Source organism: Pseudopipra pipra, chromosome 27 (assembly GCF_036250125.1).
Source record: "Pseudopipra pipra isolate bDixPip1 chromosome 27, bDixPip1.hap1, whole genome shotgun sequence".
NCBI lineage: Eukaryota > Metazoa > Chordata > Aves > Passeriformes > Pipridae > Pseudopipra > Pseudopipra pipra.
In genome coordinates this window covers 5,487,657-5,505,013 of record NC_087575.1, presented here as the reverse complement: position 1 = coordinate 5,505,013, position 17,357 = coordinate 5,487,657, and the positions used below count along the sequence as shown (strand labels likewise).

The 17,357-nt window shown below is 61.0% G+C and overlaps 3 protein-coding genes across 6 annotated transcripts in view; 1 reads left to right on the top strand and 2 right to left on the bottom strand.

Moving 5' to 3' along the window:
* Positions 1 to 766: 766 nt before the first annotated feature.
* On the bottom strand, positions 767 to 2,424 carry POLR2E (RNA polymerase II, I and III subunit E). The gene is made up of 6 exons (XM_064636951.1): positions 2,419 to 2,424; positions 2,150 to 2,324; positions 1,952 to 2,067; positions 1,476 to 1,556; positions 1,095 to 1,178; positions 767 to 832 (listed from the first exon to the last, which is right to left on the bottom strand). Exons 1-6 carry the CDS (start codon positions 2,422 to 2,424, stop codon positions 767 to 769), a joined length of 528 nt encoding a protein of 175 aa, XP_064493021.1.
* On the top strand, positions 2,411 to 4,528 carry GPX4 (glutathione peroxidase 4). 2 transcript variants are annotated; one of them, XM_064637623.1, is made up of 7 exons: positions 2,411 to 3,007; positions 3,118 to 3,212; positions 3,338 to 3,482; positions 3,562 to 3,713; positions 3,816 to 3,840; positions 4,113 to 4,172; positions 4,276 to 4,528. In XM_064637623.1, exons 1-7 carry the CDS (start codon positions 2,423 to 2,425, stop codon positions 4,306 to 4,308), a joined length of 1,095 nt encoding a protein of 364 aa, XP_064493693.1. In that variant the 5' UTR covers positions 2,411 to 2,422; the 3' UTR covers positions 4,309 to 4,528. The 2 variants fall into 2 exon arrangements, with proteins under 2 accessions (XP_064493693.1, XP_064493692.1); XM_064637622.1 differs by having other exon boundaries at positions 4,069 to 4,172.
* Positions 4,529 to 5,650: 1,122 nt separating this feature from the next.
* The window catches only part of SBNO2 (strawberry notch homolog 2), a 45,837-nt gene continuing 34,130 nt past the window's right edge, over positions 5,651 to 17,357 (bottom strand). For all 3 annotated transcript variants that reach the window (XM_064637608.1, XM_064637607.1, XM_064637609.1), the window contains 16 exons: positions 15,542 to 15,624; positions 14,435 to 14,623; positions 13,719 to 13,894; positions 13,199 to 13,330; positions 12,835 to 12,970; positions 12,383 to 12,495; positions 11,812 to 11,883; positions 11,481 to 11,589; positions 11,131 to 11,205; positions 10,660 to 10,803; positions 10,399 to 10,493; positions 10,184 to 10,276; positions 9,840 to 9,971; positions 9,559 to 9,635; positions 8,964 to 9,154; positions 5,651 to 8,669 (listed from right to left, as the gene is read on the bottom strand). In XM_064637608.1, the coding sequence (XP_064493678.1) occupies positions 8,122 to 8,669; positions 8,964 to 9,154; positions 9,559 to 9,635; positions 9,840 to 9,971; positions 10,184 to 10,276; positions 10,399 to 10,493; positions 10,660 to 10,803; positions 11,131 to 11,205; positions 11,481 to 11,589; positions 11,812 to 11,883; positions 12,383 to 12,495; positions 12,835 to 12,970; positions 13,199 to 13,330; positions 13,719 to 13,894; positions 14,435 to 14,623; positions 15,542 to 15,624 (2,365 nt within the window). In that variant the 3' untranslated portion in view covers positions 5,651 to 8,121. The remainder of the gene's footprint in view (positions 8,670 to 8,963; positions 9,155 to 9,558; positions 9,636 to 9,839; positions 9,972 to 10,183; positions 10,277 to 10,398; positions 10,494 to 10,659; positions 10,804 to 11,130; positions 11,206 to 11,480; positions 11,590 to 11,811; positions 11,884 to 12,382; positions 12,496 to 12,834; positions 12,971 to 13,198; positions 13,331 to 13,718; positions 13,895 to 14,434; positions 14,624 to 15,541; positions 15,625 to 17,357) is intronic.

Here is a 17,357-nt window from a genome sequence, read left to right as displayed (position 1 = left end):
GAAGAGAATCCAAACATAATGAAAAATACAGGTCTCAAGGCCTTGCCCCAGGGAGATGCTGAGCAACACCAGAGCACTGAGGGTACAAACCTTTATTACAAACCAGAGCCCATAAAACAGGGAAGCAAAGGCCTTTCCCACTCACTTCAGGACTCCACGGCTGAGTCCTGGATGGGACTGAGGGGTCCAAGCTGGAAAACGGGGAGGGAGTCCCAGTGCCAGGACTGCAGAGAGGCAGCAGGGGAAGAGGATTTCCTTGGCCATCTCTGGAAGGGCAGGAAGCTCTGAGTGCCTGTAAACTGCTGGTGGGAGGGGAGACTGGGAGGTGTCACACAACTCCTCACACCCTGAAGAGAGAGAACTGGGGATGTGAATGACCTCCCCCCTCAGCCAAGCCCACCCACTGCAGAGCCCACCGGGCACACAGAGGGCACAGGACCCTGAGATGAGCTCAAGGGCTCAGAGCACGGTGCTAATAACACCACAGCTGTGGGTTTGATCCCTGTATGGCCCATTCACCTAAGAGCTGAACTCCATGACCCTTGTGGGTCTCTTCCAGCTCACAACCTTGTGATTCTGTGAGCAGGTGGCAGGGGAGCCTCGCTCTGCTCTGCCCTAACAGCTCCCTCCACAAGCCACTCAAAGCTCTGAGACATTTCCTTGGAAGCAGCTGCCTCACATTGACCCTGGAATACCCAGTCCAGCCCCCAGCACTGCCCAGAGCCCCCCCAGCCCTGGAGTTCCCTGGGCCTTACCCACGCTGGGGTCACTGCACCAGCCTGTAGGTGATGTACCGTCCTGCTGTCTCACTGGGCCTGATGATCTTCACCACCTGCAGGGCCCCCAGAGCTCAGGACAGGGACACCCCTCCCTGCTCCCAGAGCTCAGGACAGGGACACCCCTCCCTGCTCCCAGAGCTCAGGACAGGGACACCCCTCCCTGCTCCCAGAGCTCAGGACAGGGACACCCCTCCCTGCTCCCAGAGCTCAGGACAGGGACACCCCTCCCTGCTCCCAGAGCTCTGAAACACCACCAAGGACCACCCTCTCCCTCCCCTGGCACAGGGAGCTGCTGGCCCAGCCTGTTCCTCTCACCTGGCCGCGCTTTATCCCAAAGTACCGGGCCACGGGGTCCCCAGCCTGGATCCTGGGCAGCTGGTTCTCCCTCAGTTTGCTGTGCTGGGAGTCAAGGAGGAGCTCTGGATACGCTCATGGAACAGAAAAGAACCGTGGCAGGAATGGGGGGTTCAGCCCAAGGTTTCATCACAGTTGAGCAGGAGGGAGGGACATGCACAGGGAACCAGAGGGCCATCAAAGGGCTATCAAAGGATACTATCGGGCCAGTAGCTCTGTCACCTCCTCCTTGGTCATGACAACGTGCTCTGGGACCAGCTGCAAACATGGGAGAGGCCAAGATGAGCCAGGGACAGGGACCAGCCCCTCACAGGGCTGGAGACAACCCCCTACCCCACTCACCTCGTGCTCAGTGATGTTGATCAGAAGCTCCTGCTGCAGGAACTGCTCCAGGATGTATTTGGGAGCCATGTCCACCAGGGACTGGAAGGGAAAGGCCAGTCAGAGGCAGCTGGGACAGCCCTGGCAGTGCCCAGAGTCACACCCGGGGTCAGCCTGTGCTCACATGGACACAGCCAGGCTGGGAATGAGCACATGGATCTCCTGGCCCCTGGAAAATACCCCCTTTTCCTTCCCCCACTTCTCAGCTGCTCATGGGCCCTCGGCTGTGCTGCCACCAGGACCAGCTGCTCTGGGTAAAGACACTTTGAGGCTGAGGAAGAGCCTGTGCCAAAGCACAACAGGCTTTAGTGAAAGCCTTTCCCTGTAAGGGAATGCTGGGCTTTTATTCACCTAAAACAGCGCTGAGAAAGAGACAGGGAAAGCCTCCAGCACCCACCAGAACACCCCGAGTGGGACACGGCCCCGTCCCCACGCACCTGCTTGGCCGAGGGGGTCATTCCCTGCTGCACCACGATCAGGGCCCGGGTGATGTTCTCCTCCTGCATGCGCTGGCAGTACATCTTGATCGTCTTGATCCCCACCTTGGGCTCCTCTGCGGAAGGAGCCACACCCGGGGTCACCGAGAGCCCCAAACCCCCTCCCTCAAGGGGCCCCCCCCGGGCCGCGCCGCTCACCGGGGAAGAAGACGAACATCTGGTCGGTGGGGTCGTCGTTGTGAGCCACCAGCACGGTCAGGTCGGTGCGGCGGGGGCGGCCCTCGCTGGGCTTGTCCCCGAACTGCGCCTTGAACTCCTCCAGCGTCTGGTCCAGCTCGTCCTGGGTCACCAGGTACCCGCGGTCGTGGCAGAGCTGCGGGAGCAGCGCCGGGCTCAGGGCTCTGCCGCCGCCCCCGCGCCGGTCCCGTGCCCGGCCCGTCCCGCCCCTCGGCTCCGCCGCCCCGGACCTGCATGATGGTCTTGCGGATCTTCCACAGCCGGTACGTCTCCTCCTCGTCGTCCATGCTGCCCCTCAGGCCCCCGCGGGCTGCCCGCGCCGCCGCCTGCCCCACGCGCACACAGGCGGCGCCAGGGCGGTTATGGGGGCCTCGGCCGCGGTGCCTTCTGGGAGATGTGGTCCGCCACGGGCCGCCCCCGCCGCGGGGACCGGGGGTACCGGGGAGAACGGGGGTCTCTCCGCCGCCGCTGGGGCGGGCCCCTGGATTTCTACGGCCCGGCCCGGGAGGGAGGGAACCGCCGGCCGCGGGGCGGAGCGGGGCGGGGGGGGCGCGGCCCGCAGCATCTGACACACCCCCGCCCCGCGTGGTCTCGCCCGATAAGCACCCCCACGGCCATCCCGCCCGCCCCGCGCTGCTATTGGCTCAGCTGTCTATCCATCACCTGGCCGGGCCGGTCTCGCGCGCGCTGATTGGCCGCGGCGGCGCGGGGGGGCGGTGCCTGTGCGCGATGCGCTGGGGCCGGGCGGTGCGGGCCGCGCTGCGAGGCGGGAGCGCGGCGGCGGCGGCGACGCTGCTGCGGGGCCCGGTGCGGAGCATGGTGAGTGCGCGGGGCCGGCGGGGGCTGCTCCCGGGGCTCCCCCGGGGCCGGCGGGGCGGGGGCGCGGACGGGGCTCGCCGTGGGCTCCCCGCTGACCCCCCGCCCCGCAGTGCGCCCAGGCGGACGACTGGCGCTCGGCCAGGGCCATCTACGACTTCCACGCCCTCGACATCGATGGCAACGACGTGTCCCTGGAGAAGTACCGGTAGGAGGGCAGGGCCGGGGGCGCGGGGCCGGGGCGCTGAGCAGCATCGGTTCTTGCGCAACCCGGGAGCCGCTGCCGCGCCCGGCGGGCGAGGGGCCTCTCCCCGCTCACCCGCCCGTCCGCAGGGGCTATGTCTGCATCATCACCAACGTCGCCTCCAAATGAGGGAAGACCGCGGTAAACTACACTCAGCTTGTTGACCTGCACGCCCGATACGCTGAGAGGGGTTTACGCATCCTGGGCTTTCCCTGCAACCAGTTCGGGAAGCAGGTGCGCGGGAGGGGCCGAGCGCTCCCCGGGAGCCCCAGGACGGCCCGGGAGCCCTCACGGTCCCGGTGTCGCCTCTCAGGAGCCCGGGGACAACGCTCAGATCAAGGCATTTGCTGAGAACTACGGGGTGAAGTTCGACATGTACAGCAAGATCGATGTGAACGGGGACGATGCCCACCCGCTCTGGAAGTGGATGAAGGAGCAGCCCAAAGGGAGGGGCACCCTGGGCAAGTGAGTGTGGCAGGGAGGGCTCGGCTCGGGGCCTGGCTGGGGCTGAGGAACCTGAGGAAGGGTTTTTCTGACCAAAACTCACTCCTTGTTTTTCTCTCCTAGTGCAATAAAATGGAACTTTACCAAGGTAGGACACAGCTGCCTCCTCTGGGCCGTGCTGGGCTCTGGGGAGCTGGGGGGGGTCCCCGAGGCAGGGAGGGGAGGGGGGAGCCTCACACCCGGGCTCTGCTCTGTGCCGTTACCCTGGATTTCGGGGCAGGAGCGTTCCCAGGGGCTCCTGTGCCTGGAGACCCCTGGGAGCCCCTGCCCCGCCCCAGGGTGCAGTAATCAGCAGGCACACTCCCTGGGAGTCCAGCTGACCCCTGGACTCGCCCACGGGGTGTTGCTTCACTCCCCCAGTTCCTCATTAACCGGGAGGGCCAAGTGGCGAAGAGGTACAGCCCGATGGAGGATCCCTACGTAAGTGCCGGGGAGCAGCAGCGGGGAGCAGCAGCGGTGCCAGGCAGGAGGAGGGGACGGACGGGGATGTTCTCGGGGCACAAACGCTCCCTGTTCCCCGCAGGTGATCGAGAAGGACCTCCCTGCCTACCTGTAGCTCTGCTCTGCTGTCCCCCCGCCCGCCCCGGCCCCGCTGCCCCCGGAGCCTCCTCCAGCCCCATGACGGGCTGCCCCCAAGCCAGGTCCTGGTGGGGCAGCCCCGACCCCGGCGTGCACCGCTGGACAGAGGCCCCGGGGCCGCGGCCGCCCCGGGCAGGAGCAGCCGGAGCCCCCCCGCAGCAACTGGAGTCCCCTCGCAATAAAGACCTTAGGAATGAGCCCGTGGTGTCAGGGGAGGGACGGAGCAGGGATGGGGCTGGAGCAGGGATGGGGCCGGGGCTGCTGCTCTGCTCCCGGTGAGAACCTGGAGCTTTGCTGGGAGCCAAGACCTTATGCAACTCCTGAGCTCCTGAGCAGGGATAATCCCCGGGGCTGAGGAGGAAGTGCACACAAATCCTGCGTGAGCCACGACCCTGAGGGGCTCCTTGGGAAAACGCAGAGCAGGGGAAGGTGAAGGTGCGTGTCCCCTCTGGGATCCCTCCTGTTCCCAAGAGCTCTCCCAGCTGGGCAGGGCAGCAGAGGGGACGGGTCCAGCAGTGGCACAAGCCCCATCCAGGAGCAATTTCTGCACAACAGAACCCAGTCGTGTTGGAACACAGTGAATTAACCTCCCACAGCCAAGACAGGTCTGACCACAGCAAGCAGGACCATCCTCCTCCTCCTCCTGCATGGGGCAGCCATGCAGGGACAGTGAGTGCCTCTTCCCCAGGGCCTGGGGGGTGCTGGATCTCCCCTTCACATCTGCAGTCCCCACAGGGAGCCCCATCCTCAGTGGGGATGGGAGGGAGTGGGAAGAGCCCCGGGGTCTTCACTGGGGTCCCCCAAGTCTGCTTTCCCCTGTGCCTGCAGTCTGGCACCTCAGGGATGCTGGAGGACCCTACTCGGGGGCAGGGGGGCTGTTTTTGGGAGCTGCCCCCCAGCCTTGGCCCAGATCACTCCCTGGGGTTCACCCCATCCCACCTCCCCGGGATAACTGGGCCGGCAGTGCCCGGGCGAGACATCCCGGCACCGCGGCAGCTCCGGGGGAGGAACACGACAGACAGAGGCTCCTTTATCTGTGTTTGCCCAGCAAAGCCGGGCAGGAGCCACCTCATCCAAGGCCAGTGGCTGGAGCCACCAAGGATCCTCCTCTGCAAGGCCAGTGGCTTCTCCCAGGGAGAGGGGGAGGCTTGGGACAACAGCCCTCAGTGCCACCGAGATGACACGGGAGATACAAAGTCCAGCTGCCAGCAGGACCCTGACCCAGGGATTCCTGATCCAAGTCCCACTGGGATCTTGGGGCAGGTTGGACAGACAGACAGACAGACAGAGCTGGGACTTACAGAAATCTCACATGTGGCTTCGGTTCCATTTTTACTGAGCAGAATGAAAAATTATCCTTCTGAGGCAAGTAGAAAATTCAGGAATGATTAGTCCAAGGCACATATTCTAAAAAAATCTCTTTACATATGTACAACTCCATCAATTATAAATACACATAGAAACCAAAGGCAAACAACAAGCAGATTAAAAAGTGCCAACAAAAAGGTATCAGGGAAGAAAACAGGGACTCATTAAAAATACAATCAGTAGGACAACGGCAGAATAATTTAGTTAAAAGATAATGTTACATATTATTAACCCTGACAAAACACAGGATTGGGGCAGGGAAGGGATTCCTTGAAGGTGCTCTCTGTCTTCCCAGAGACCAGGGAGGGAGGATTGCATATATTTTAAGGTTAAGGTCAAAGCCACCAGGTAAGGCTCCGGTGATGGCGGAGGGTGCCCAGCGGGGAGTTCCCCCTCGTTATTCCTGAGTTTCAGCCTCTCTGAGCTGCGTTTTCCTGGCGTCTTTTTCCCTCCTTGCTGAGAATTCAGCCCCGAGCCAGATGCAGGAGGTGCAGCCGGGGCCTCTCTGCCATGGGGAGGGCTGGGACGTGCTTTAAATAGGGGAGGGTCTGGGGAGGGGCAGCCTGGCTCTGCCCGGCCCCGGGGACGCTGCTGCGGGCGAGAGGAGCAGAGCTGGGGGAGAGCAGGAGCCCCCCGGGGCAGCAGCAGGGCATGGGGGGCTCCCCCCATCTTTGGTGATCACTTGAGGTAAAGGAGGTTTCCTTGGGTGCAGTGAGATGTGCCCCTGACAGCAGGGACTGACTCCAGCCCAACGGGTGGTGGGAGGCAGGTGCCAGCTGGGGAGGGGGGAAGGACAGGGACCAGAGTAACCCCAAACTGAGCCACACGTGTGGCACCGGGGCAGGTCCGTGACCTCGGGGTGTCAGGGAAGGCAGCTCCTGCCTCGGGCACAGCACAACACTCCAGACACAGACCCAGAGCAACTCCCAACACCTCACAGAGCCCTGGGGGGACACGGCAGGTCCCAGCACTCTGCCCAGAGGAGGGGACACTGCCAGGCACTTGCAACGCTGACCTCTCAGGCACGGGGGACCCCAGCCCAGGCCTTCCTGGCTGGACCCAGGGAAGGTCCCAGGTCCTTCCCTGGAAACATCCCAGTGCCACTTTTAGGAAACAGCTCATTGAGTGACAGCAGAGAAAGGAAACCCATCAAAGGGAGGCTGGCAGAGGAGCAGCTCAGGGGAGGTGCTGGAGGTGGCCAAGGGCCATCTCTGTCCCAGGAGGAGGCAGCTGGTCCAGCTGTGGGACAGGGGGTGGGGCAGTGCTTGCAAAACAGCCTTTGCTCTTTGGTATCTGAGAGCGAGGTTGCAGCAGGAGCAGCTAAACTCTGCATCCCAGGCAGTGACACAGACACTGCACACCCTGGGCAGTGACCCTGCACACCCTGGGCAGTGACCCTGCACACCCTGGGCAGTGACTCTCACAGTGCACATCCCTGAGCAGTGACCCTGACACTGCACACCCTGAGCAGTGACTCCCAGGCTGCACACTCAGCACTCACCAGGGAGCTCTTCCCTTTCAGGGCCTGGAGTGGCTGTTCCCAAGGTCAGCAGTGGCCAGGGCTGGGCTGCCCAGTCCCAGACCCTCGGGCCGGGGTCCATGGCCCAGCCAAGGACAGTGCAGGACCAGCAGGACAGCCAGGTGAAGGGACAACATGTGACAGCAGGAAACTGGCCAAAGCATGGCTGGTCACGGCGACCCGGCGAGGTTAAAGTGCAGGACAGGGGACACGTGGCCCTTCTGCTCCGGGGAATCCCGCTGGTCCTGGCCTGGCTGAGCTCTGACAGACTCGAGCTCTGTCACCGTGGGGGTGCATCCAGCTCCAGCCTCTCCCACGGAGCTCAGCAGCCCAAGGTTCCTTCCCAGGAAGGGGAAGGCAGTGCAGGCAGTTTTGGGTCTCTCAGTACACCGGCTCAGCCCTACCTGAGGACAACTGAGCTCAGCAGCTCCCAACTCTGCTGGGACAGCATTCCCTTGCCCTTCATCCCAGCCCTCCAGCACAGGCTGGGGCAGCCCAAACTGGGGGCCTGGGCTCCAAACCTTCCCTAATGGACCAGCACCAGTCACCAGGCAGCTCTGGAGCCTGGCTGTGGCCCCACAGAGCTGGGCTGGAGGGCTGGGCAAGGCCTGGCCTGGCTCGGACACTCAGTAGTCTGTGGGGGGTGGGCAGAGGAGGGGGGTCTCCCCTCAGTCCCACACAGGCACTGACCTGTGAGCAGGACTGCACACAGCAGAGCCCCCCGGCCCAGCGGGACCCGCTCGGTTTCCCCCAGGCACATTCCACCCAAGCCTGTTTCCTCCCTCCAAACCACACAAGGGTCAGTCCAAACGGGCAGGACATTCAGGGCTCCTCAGCTCTCACCTGTGCCCCAGAGGACGCGGATCCACACGGCCGAGCTCCGCTGGCATTCCCGGCTGGCACTCAGAACTCCAGGTGCGGCCCGCTGAACTGGATCACGCTCTGGCGCTCCTGGGGGAGCAGGTTCTCCTGGGGGAACGTCCTCAGCATGTCCTCCAGGATCTCTCTAAAATTGATACTCCCGTCTTGCTGGAGAAAATCCTCCTGCGGCTGCTGCAGGGGCGGCGGGGGGGGCGGCGCGGGGGGCTCGTGCCGTGAGGGGCCGGGGGCCACACCACCCTCCAGGCCAAAGCAAAAGGGCAACTGGTGCTGCTGGTGGGGCTGCAGGGGGGGCTCTGAGGGGAAGCACAGTGCTCCGGGCTCCGAGTTCATCACCACGTCGGGAATGCTGCTGCTGGGAGGGCTGCAGGTCAAGTCCAGGATCTCGTCCTGGCACAGGGAGGGCAGGGACAGCGGTAGCCTGGGCCCTGGCAGGAGGTGCAGGGGCAGGGAGAAGGGTGGGCCCTGCTCCCGGGCCTGGAGCAGCCGGCTGTGCTTCCTCTTCACGTCCTGGTCCATCTGCTTCAGCTCCTCCCGCACCCTGTGGACGCAGCTCTCGGGGATCTTTATCCCTGGGGGAGAAGCAGACATCAGTCCCCACAGCAGGGAAGGGATGGGGCGCTCTGGGGACAGAGGGAAGGGCAGCAGCACCGGGGGTGTTCACATGGGCACTGAGGGGCCAGGCCTGGCTCACACCCTCTGCCCGGACACATCGGGGTAACCCCAGCTCCCCTCCTTCCCGCGGGGTCACCTCAGCAGCGGGCGCTTCCAGGCCGGAACACCTCCCTTTTTAGGAAGGGAATCTTGGTGCTGGGCAGCTGGACCCCTTCATCCCACTCCCCTCCCCTCCCCAGCACTTCACCCACCAACTTGCTTCTTCTTCTCCTTGGTTTTGAGGCGGACGATCTGCAGGTAGCTGCTGGCGGTGATGTCGGCCATGATGCCGGCGATCCTGCTCCACACGCGCAGCAGGGCCCCGCACAGCATGTAGTAGTGCCGCAGGCGCATGCCCTGGAAGCACTCCTTCCCCTCCTGGATCAGCTTGCAGCTCTTGTTCCTTCGGTTACCATGGGAGAAAACCACCAGGATTAGCACAGGAGCACAGCGGCTTCCCCCCCTCGGCCTCCCCCAGTGCCACAGCCAGGGACCCCCCAGCACAGGCCCTGCCTGGGGAGGGAGGACGTGGCTCAAAGACTTTAAGCTGAAAGAGGGGAGATTTAGATGGGATATTGGGAAGAAACTCCTCCCTGTGAGGGTGGTGAGGCCCTGGCCCAGGTTTCCCAGAGAAGCTGTGGCTGCCCCATCCCTGGCAGTGCTCAAGGCCAGGTTGGAGAGGGCTTGGAGCAACCTGGGCTAGTGGAAGGTGTCCCTGCCATAGAACTGAATGGGCTTTATTTAAGGTGCCTTCCAACCCAAACCACGCTGGGATTCTGTGGCAGGCTGGGGCTGCAGCTGCCTTACCACAGGGCGTGGTTACAGTTCTTCAAGGAGAAGTGGTAGCTGCTCTCCCAGTGCTCCTTGGCTTCCTCGGGCATCACCTGCAGCACAACACTCAGCATTAGGGATCTTCCACTGCCCAACACCCAGCGAAATCCGGGGCTGGGAGTCAGGACACACCAGTGCTCCCACCATCCCTGCCCAACCACAACAGCACCTGAGGAGCTGTGATAGGTTAGAGGGAATGTCCTTCCAACCTCCCCCAGCCCACAGCCCCCACAGCAGAGGCGGCAGCTCCCACCTACCCGCCGGTACTTCTTCTGCAGACTGTCCAGGCTCTCGGGCTGGCTTTGCTTCCCAATATTTGGCTTGTAGAGGATGAAGTTCTTCCCACGGCTCTGCTCTGCCAGCAGACAGGTGTATTTGCTGCCTCGCATCTGTGGGGTACAGCTGATGGTTACAGTCACAGCCTCTCTCCCCAAGCCCAGGTTTCTCTAAAGTAACCCCTTCCTTCCAGGATGGAGGTTCTTGGAGGCATCTTCCAGCCCTCAGGAAGAGGTCAGACATGGAGCCCGTAGAGCCATGGCAGATCTCCCACTGGAGCCACCCCTGAGCTGAGGTGCCACCCTGGCAGAGCCCAGGGACATACCTTGTAGGAGAGGTAGAACCCTTCGTTGGCTCCTGTCAGTTTGAGCGACTTCTCATAAGCTTCTTCCCACTTTAAGCCTCTGTCGACGCTGATCTGAACAGGGACACACAGAGGGATTTGTAACTCCAGGGACAGGACAAGTGCCTCACAAATCCCCCCCTCAGCACAACCTTGGTGCTGCTGCAGCCTAGAGCCAGGCAGAGACAGGTGCCCACCTTGTAGAACACGACCTGCCCGTCCTGCGGGTGCCCCGGGGTCAGGAAGACCTCCTTGCTCTCCTCATAGATCTCATCCACTCCTGGCGCTAAATCTGTGGAAGGAGAAAAGGCTGCTCTAAGGAAAACCCACCCAAACCACCTCCTTGGGTCTCAGGATCTGTGCTGGGTGGGGAGGCTGCAGTGGGGAACAGTCAGCACAGGAGGAACAGGGAACCCTGGGGTGCAGGAGGCAGAGCTGTGGCCACCCCCTCTCCATACCAAGGATGCCCATGTCGTATTTGCCCTCCTTCTTGTCCTTCTCAATCAGATAGTCAAAGGTGTCAGAAAAATACTGGAAGAGCATGTTCTGCTTGTCCACCTCCAGGCCCAGGATGCGGTTCAGGAATTTGGTGATGGAGCAGTCTGCAAGAGCACAGGGGGTCAGGGAACATGGTGCAGCTGGGCACAGAATCCACCAGCCCCCCCAGAAGAGCCCCTCAACCAGCCCCACAATGTCCCTTCCAACAGCAGCACAGCTCAAGGGCTGTTCCTGTGGGCTGGGAGCAGCTTCAGGGCCATGGGATGTGTGGGGCCATGGGATCTGCAGCACAGGCTGCTCCCACAGGACCTTCCCTTCAAGACAAACATCCTGCCCAGCTGCCCAGCAAACCCCACAAGGCTGGGTGGGCCATGACACCCCTGCCCCTTCTGTCTGCCCCCTGCTTTGGGCAGGAACAGCTCGACACGTACCCTTCTCCACCGAGACAGTGCCATACTTCATCTGACTGCAGCAGATCCCCACAGAGATGAGCCCTTGCTTCATTTCTGAAATGGCAGAAGACACTTGGTGTGTTTTGGGGTTAAGCCTCCCCTCAGCAGTCCTGTGGTGCTGCTTCCCCTCCAGCAGTGCCCGTTGTTTGGCAGCTCAGCATCTCCCTGTGCCTGGCAGGGCGACATCACCCCACTCACAGTGAGCTGCTCAGCCAGTGGCATTTTCCCCCCTCTGTTTCCTCTCTCTGACCTTCTCCTCAGCTATTCCAGCGTCCCAAACCTGAGACTACCGTGGCCAGGAGAAACCCTGGAGCTGGTGGTGTTCTTACCACGGAAAAAGTCGGCCTCCCGTCTCTCGTAGCTCTTGGGCACAGGAACTCTGTTCTCCATGTGGCTGAGGATCGTGGACAGGACCCTGTCCAGGGCTTTGGCCCCATACTGTGGGAGGAGACGAGAGTCACACGTGGGAGGAACTGACACCAGTCCTCCACCCAAGCCTGGCTCCTGTGCCCGTGGGAGCTGGAGCAGCAGGGAGCTGGGTGCCAGACTGGGCCCTGCCTGCAGGTGCCACCAGTGACCTTCCCGGCTCCAGATCCCACCAAGGGCTCTCCCAGCTCCCCCAGCCCCCTGGGCCATGCTGCCCCAGGGCAGCCCTGTCACCTTGTTCTCGAAGTTGTACTTGCTGAGGTCCCGGGACTCGGTGGCTCGTCGGTCCCCATGAGTTAAGGCACCCTGGGAAGGCAGATGGAAGAAAACATGAGTTTGAGCTGTTGCAAAACACCAGGGAAGGATGGCCAAAGGCCAAAGGAAGAGGCCAGGGTGGAAATGTGCCATGGGGAGGCAGTGTTCCTCAGGGATACTGAGACTTTACCAAAGGATTGGGGGATTTATCAGAAGTGAAGAAAATGAAACAAACTCATTATTCTATTAATTATTTCATTAGCTTTTTGGGAATAGAATGTATGCTCTAGTAATAGTGGGGGAATTCCAGCATCTGGAATTGGGTTCTGCTTCCCTGAAATTCCTCCCAACGCCTTGATTACATATTCTTCCTCACTTCCTTTCCCAAATCCCAGGATGCTAAAAGCCTTCTGCATTCCACAACTGCAGTGCCTTCAGTCAGGGGTGACACAATCCCCCAGTTACACTGGCCATGCCAGTGTGAGCCCCAGCATGGAATGTCCTCAGAGGGAACTGGAGCTGACAGCCAATCCCTGCTGTGGGCACTCACCAGGCTCTCCAGGCGTTTGGCCACGATGGATGCAAACCTCCTCTCCCCTGCCAGCTCTGAGATCAGGAACACGTACTCTGGAGCAGAGACCTGGTTCGACCGGTGCGTTCGGCCTGCGGGGACACGAGAACAGGGCTGGAAGGGGAGCTTGGGACGGCCTGTCTGGAGCAGGAACATAACCAGAAAAGCCAAATAACACCCATCCTGCTCACCCTGCAGAGTCCCTCCTCTGCCCCAGAGCTCAGGACTATAAGCTGGGCTCTGCCAAGTCTCAGCAGCAAGAGGGTGTGTGGCTCTGTCCTCCCACAGAGACATCTCCTAAACGCACCTGCCTGGCTGTGGCAGAGCCCAGCTCAGGCAGCCACCACCCATCCCTCCCAGGGTGCCTGGGCTCCAGGGCCTGGCTGACACTCAGGGGCAGGGGGCAGTGCCCAGGGACACCCAGCCCTCACCGAACTGCTGGATGGCCCGGTCCGCGCTCCAGGGCAGCTCCAGGGTCATGTGGACCCGGCGCTTCTGGTTCTTCACCCGTCTGTCTGCTTGGAGGGAGATCCCTGAGCTGGAGGCCTCCGAGATTATCGCTACGAGCTACAGGAGAGACAAGTGAGAACAGGGTGAGGTTCCTGGACACGTGTAAAACTGCTTCAGGGAACAGGCCCGAGCACAACAGCAACCCCGGCGCACAGAGGGATCTGGGAATCCTCGCCAGCTTCCAGCAGGTCACACCAACAGAAAGCTGCTGGCCTGAGGCTGGCGGGGCACAGGGATGCACAGGACCCTCCCTCCCCTGCGCCCCTCAGCCCGACCCCGACTCACCTTGTCCCCGTTCATGAAGCGCTCCTTCTCCTTCAGGTTGACGTGGTCTATGGAGAGCCCCTGCTCCGCGCGCGACTCGAACACCACGGAGCCGTCGGGCCTGCGGACGACGCGGCCCTTCCTGCCCGTCATCTGCACGGGAGAGGGGCTGTGAGAGGGGAGACCCCCATGGCCCAGCCCGGCCATCCAGGCAGCCCTCAACAGCTTTTCCACAGTGCCAGGGAGAGGGAACCCTCTGCCAGCAGGAACATCATTTTTTTTATGGAAGAAATTTTTCCCTGTGAGGGCAGTGAGGCCCCAGCCCAGGTTGCCCAGAGAAGCTGTGGCTGCCCCATCCCTGGAAGTGTTCAAGTCAAGGTTGGACAGGGCTGGGAGTAACCTGATCTAGCAGAAGGTGTCCCTGCCCAAGGAACACGATGAGCTTTAAGGTCCTTTACAACCCAAACCATTCCATGGTTCTATGTTGGCCCCTTTCCCTGTCACCCTGCCACCAAAATGCACTCCTGACAGTGGGGAGTACCTCAGCCACATTCTCTGGGCCCCCAAAGTAATCAATCAGTTCATCCAAGGTGTTGAGAGGTAGCTCTTTGCCCAGTGCTTGCACTTTTGCCAGGAGGTCCTGCTTCATCTTTTCCACGATCTCCAGCTCTCTCAGGCCGTGCAGCTCTTTCTGGGAAGGCAGCATGTGAAAACTACCTGCAGTGTAAACAACAAAAGCTGAGTTACCTGGTAACTGCAAATCAGAGAGGGGGAAGAAGTTGTCTCAGAGGGTTTCTGGGGGCACTGTCAATGGGCAAAGACACCATGACCTGCAGTAAATGCTGCTGAGCACAGAGTGAATTCCCTCTGGGCTTCCCCATTTTGGTGGGGGAAGAAAAAAGGGCAAATCCCTCCTGCTCATTGATCACAGCAGGTAAATGTGGATCCACCTCCCAAACCTGAGTGTGACCATCAGGACAAAAACCAGCCGAGGTCCAAAGCTGTCCCAGGCCCGGAGGGGCTGCCATTCCCTGCAGGACCCAGTGCCCCAGTCCCAGTGCCCTCTGTCCCAGTGCCCCAGTCCCAGTGCCCCAGTCCCAGTGCCCCCAGTCCCAGTGCCCTCTGTCCCAGTGCCCCAGTCCCAGTGCCCCAGTCCCGGTGCCCCCATCCCAGTGCCCCAGTCCCAGTCCCAGTGCCCCAGTCCCAGTGCCCCCATCCCAGTGCCCCAGTCCCAGTGCCCCGTCCGTCCCCGCTCACCCTCGGCGGCACAGCCGGTGTAGGTTTGCTCCACGAAGATGACGTCGTCGGTCTCCACCAGGGACTCCGGGGAGGAGTTGATGTCGCTGGGCGAGTCGTCGGACTCGGTGCTGCTGTCGTCGCTGATCTTGATGACCCCTGGGTCACACAGGCCCCGCAGAGCCTTGGGCCACCGGCCCCGCGGCCGCCCTGCACCGAGAGCCAGCGGGTCACGGCCCGGCCCCAGGGAGGCTCCAGCACAGGGCAGCAAGGGCCAGCTCAGAGAGAGCAGGAGGAATCCCAAAATAGCTGAGACTGCCCCAAATGACAGGCTGACCTCGCAAAAACAGAGCCTCAGGGGTGGGGGGCAGTTAGGGAGGGAGGGAGGGAGAGCGGGAAAGAGAAAGGAAGAGAGAGAAAGGAAGAACAAGGCACTCCTGAGCAGGGCTGAAAGTTGGCTGCACATGTCAGGATGGACACTGAGCAGTGCCAGCTCCTCAGAGAAGTAATCTGCTTCCAGAGGAGTGGGCAGGACGTGGGAAGGTGCCAGTGTTTTGGGACATCGTTTGCTTCCAAGCACAGCAAGACGTGCCACTGCTACGTGAGAGGGTTCACAGACCAGCTCCACAACCTGCCAGTGCTGCTGCCCCCTCTTCCCCCTTTCTCACATCCCACTAGAGGAGAAATCCCAAAACTCTTCTTACCTGCAGCCACAGCCAATAACCCGCAGGGAAGTGATTGTTTTCCCCTGGACACATGCAGTGCCCTACGTAGGGTGTCACGGAGGAACCCTCCGGCTGCAGGAGGGTTCAGACACCAGCCAGGCCTTGTGCCATCTGCCCCCAGCCCAGGCTGAGGGGAGGGGGCACAGCCATGGGGCAGGGGCAGAGGGCAGGCCCTGCACTGGGACAGGGCAGTGGGGCAGAGGCAGGAAAAGGGTGGATGACCCAGACCTGCTGTCCACCGGACGAAGGAGCGACAGATGTGTGGGAGGGCAAACAGAAACCAAGGAGAGCAGCAAAAAGCACGGAGTGGGGAGAAGGGCAAGAGGCAGAGAACAAGTGAGTGGCTGGGGGGGAGCAGCAGGGCAGGAGGCAGGGGCTGGGCTGGGAGTGAGGGAGCTCTTACGTTTTCTTTTAATGCCAGTTCCTTTTTCTCTCTTTCTTTTGGTTGAAGGAAAGTGCTTCTGAATTAGTGATAGAAAGACGCCTCTGAAAGTAAGATGCAAAATTTATTCCAGCTACCAGGAACATGTGCTGGTTACCAAGTACCACGTGTGTATTTGAGAGAGCCCCACATTCCAGGGAAGAGAGGTCAATCCTGCCCCATGGCTGCCACCACGGGCTCAGCCAGCCCCGGATACGGGACAGCTCCTGGAGCCTGAGAGTGTGTCAAGGCTGCAGCACCTTTATACATCAACCAAGAGGGAGTTTTAAATGGGAAACACTACACTGGGAAGCTGCTACATCAAAAATCCAGTAAGTCCCAGTGTCCAGCCTCTCTCCATGCCCTAAGAGCACAGACCACCACCAGGCCATCCAACAAATGTGCTCCACCAAGTCCTCTGATTCCTTGGCTGTGGGCCTGCTTCCCACAAAACCAAGTGGCTGAACATGGATCCGTAGTGGTTTCAGGTGAATGGAAAAGAACATCAGAAAAAATGAAAACCAAAGGTTTCTGTGGGCTGTTCTACAAATCAGAGAGCAAATGTTTAAATGCTGACTGTGTGGATGAACCCTCAGGGCAATGAGAAGGAGGTGCTGAACAAGCTCTGCTTGAGAAAAACCCAAAAAAACTCCGAAACCCGAAATGTTGCAAGTGACAGGTGAGAGGATGAACATGACAACTCCCCTGGGTGAGAAAAGGGAGCCTTGGGAACTGGGGAGGGAGCTCTAGGACCCTTAGTGTGAGGGGCTGAAGGGGACAGGGACCACACTGCTCCCCCGAGGGACAGAGCTCTGTGACTGCAGCTCTGTGGCACCGAGAATGGCCCCTTGTCCCGTGTGCTGGGGTGACCCTGCCCAAAAGAACACTCGCTCTGGAGCCTCCCTGCCATGCAATTCTGCTCATTTCCCGGCACTCGCCCTCCCTGTCTCCCTGCAGACAGAGCCCTGGGCTGGAATCCACTCACAGAACAATGTTTATTTTTAACCCCATTTCTCGGCATCTTTAACCAACCGCTCCTTCCCAGCACACTCCCCTCCAGAAATCCCCCGAAGTGCTGGAACACCAGGACACACATTTGGAGGCTGAGCAGATGCCAGGAGACACTCAGTGATCCGGCCAGGGCTGAGGAACACAGAGTTCCTGCCTTTGGGGCCAGGGACAGTCACACAGTGTGGGACCCCCCAGCTCCAGGGACCACACTGTCCTCTACACCTGAGTTCTGTGACATGGAAACCAATCCAAGAGATCAAGAGACCAAATCACCCAAGCAGCTGCCAGTCCTGCCCCGTGCACTGTCACCAAACTGTGGTTTGGGCTGGAGACAGCAGAGTCACACAGACCAACCCAAACCCCAGCACCCAGGGAGGAAAGCTCGGCCTAACCCAGACACGCATCAAAAGTCACTTCAGAAGAAAACAGCCCTGCACTACAGAGGAATCACACCCCAACCCCATGTCCCAGGCTCTTGTCACCCGTTGTGCAGGTTCAGTCACGTCCAGGGATGGGCTGGTGTTTTGGAAGCTGCAGGCAGGAGGGGGAGGAGGAGCCTCACTGCTGAGTGGGCAGCAGGAGTCCTGCTGCTGGCTCACTGCTGGCACAGCCAGCTCTCCTGTCAGCTGGGATGGCCACACAACCAGGACACTGGGCCTCCCATACACGAGCTCAAAGCCAACACTGGTCCTCGGACCACTCGTCCCTTGCCCTGCTCCAGTGATGCCACCTCACAGCATCATCACAGCCTTTGCCACTACAGAAGATTCTCTTGCTCATTCCTTTC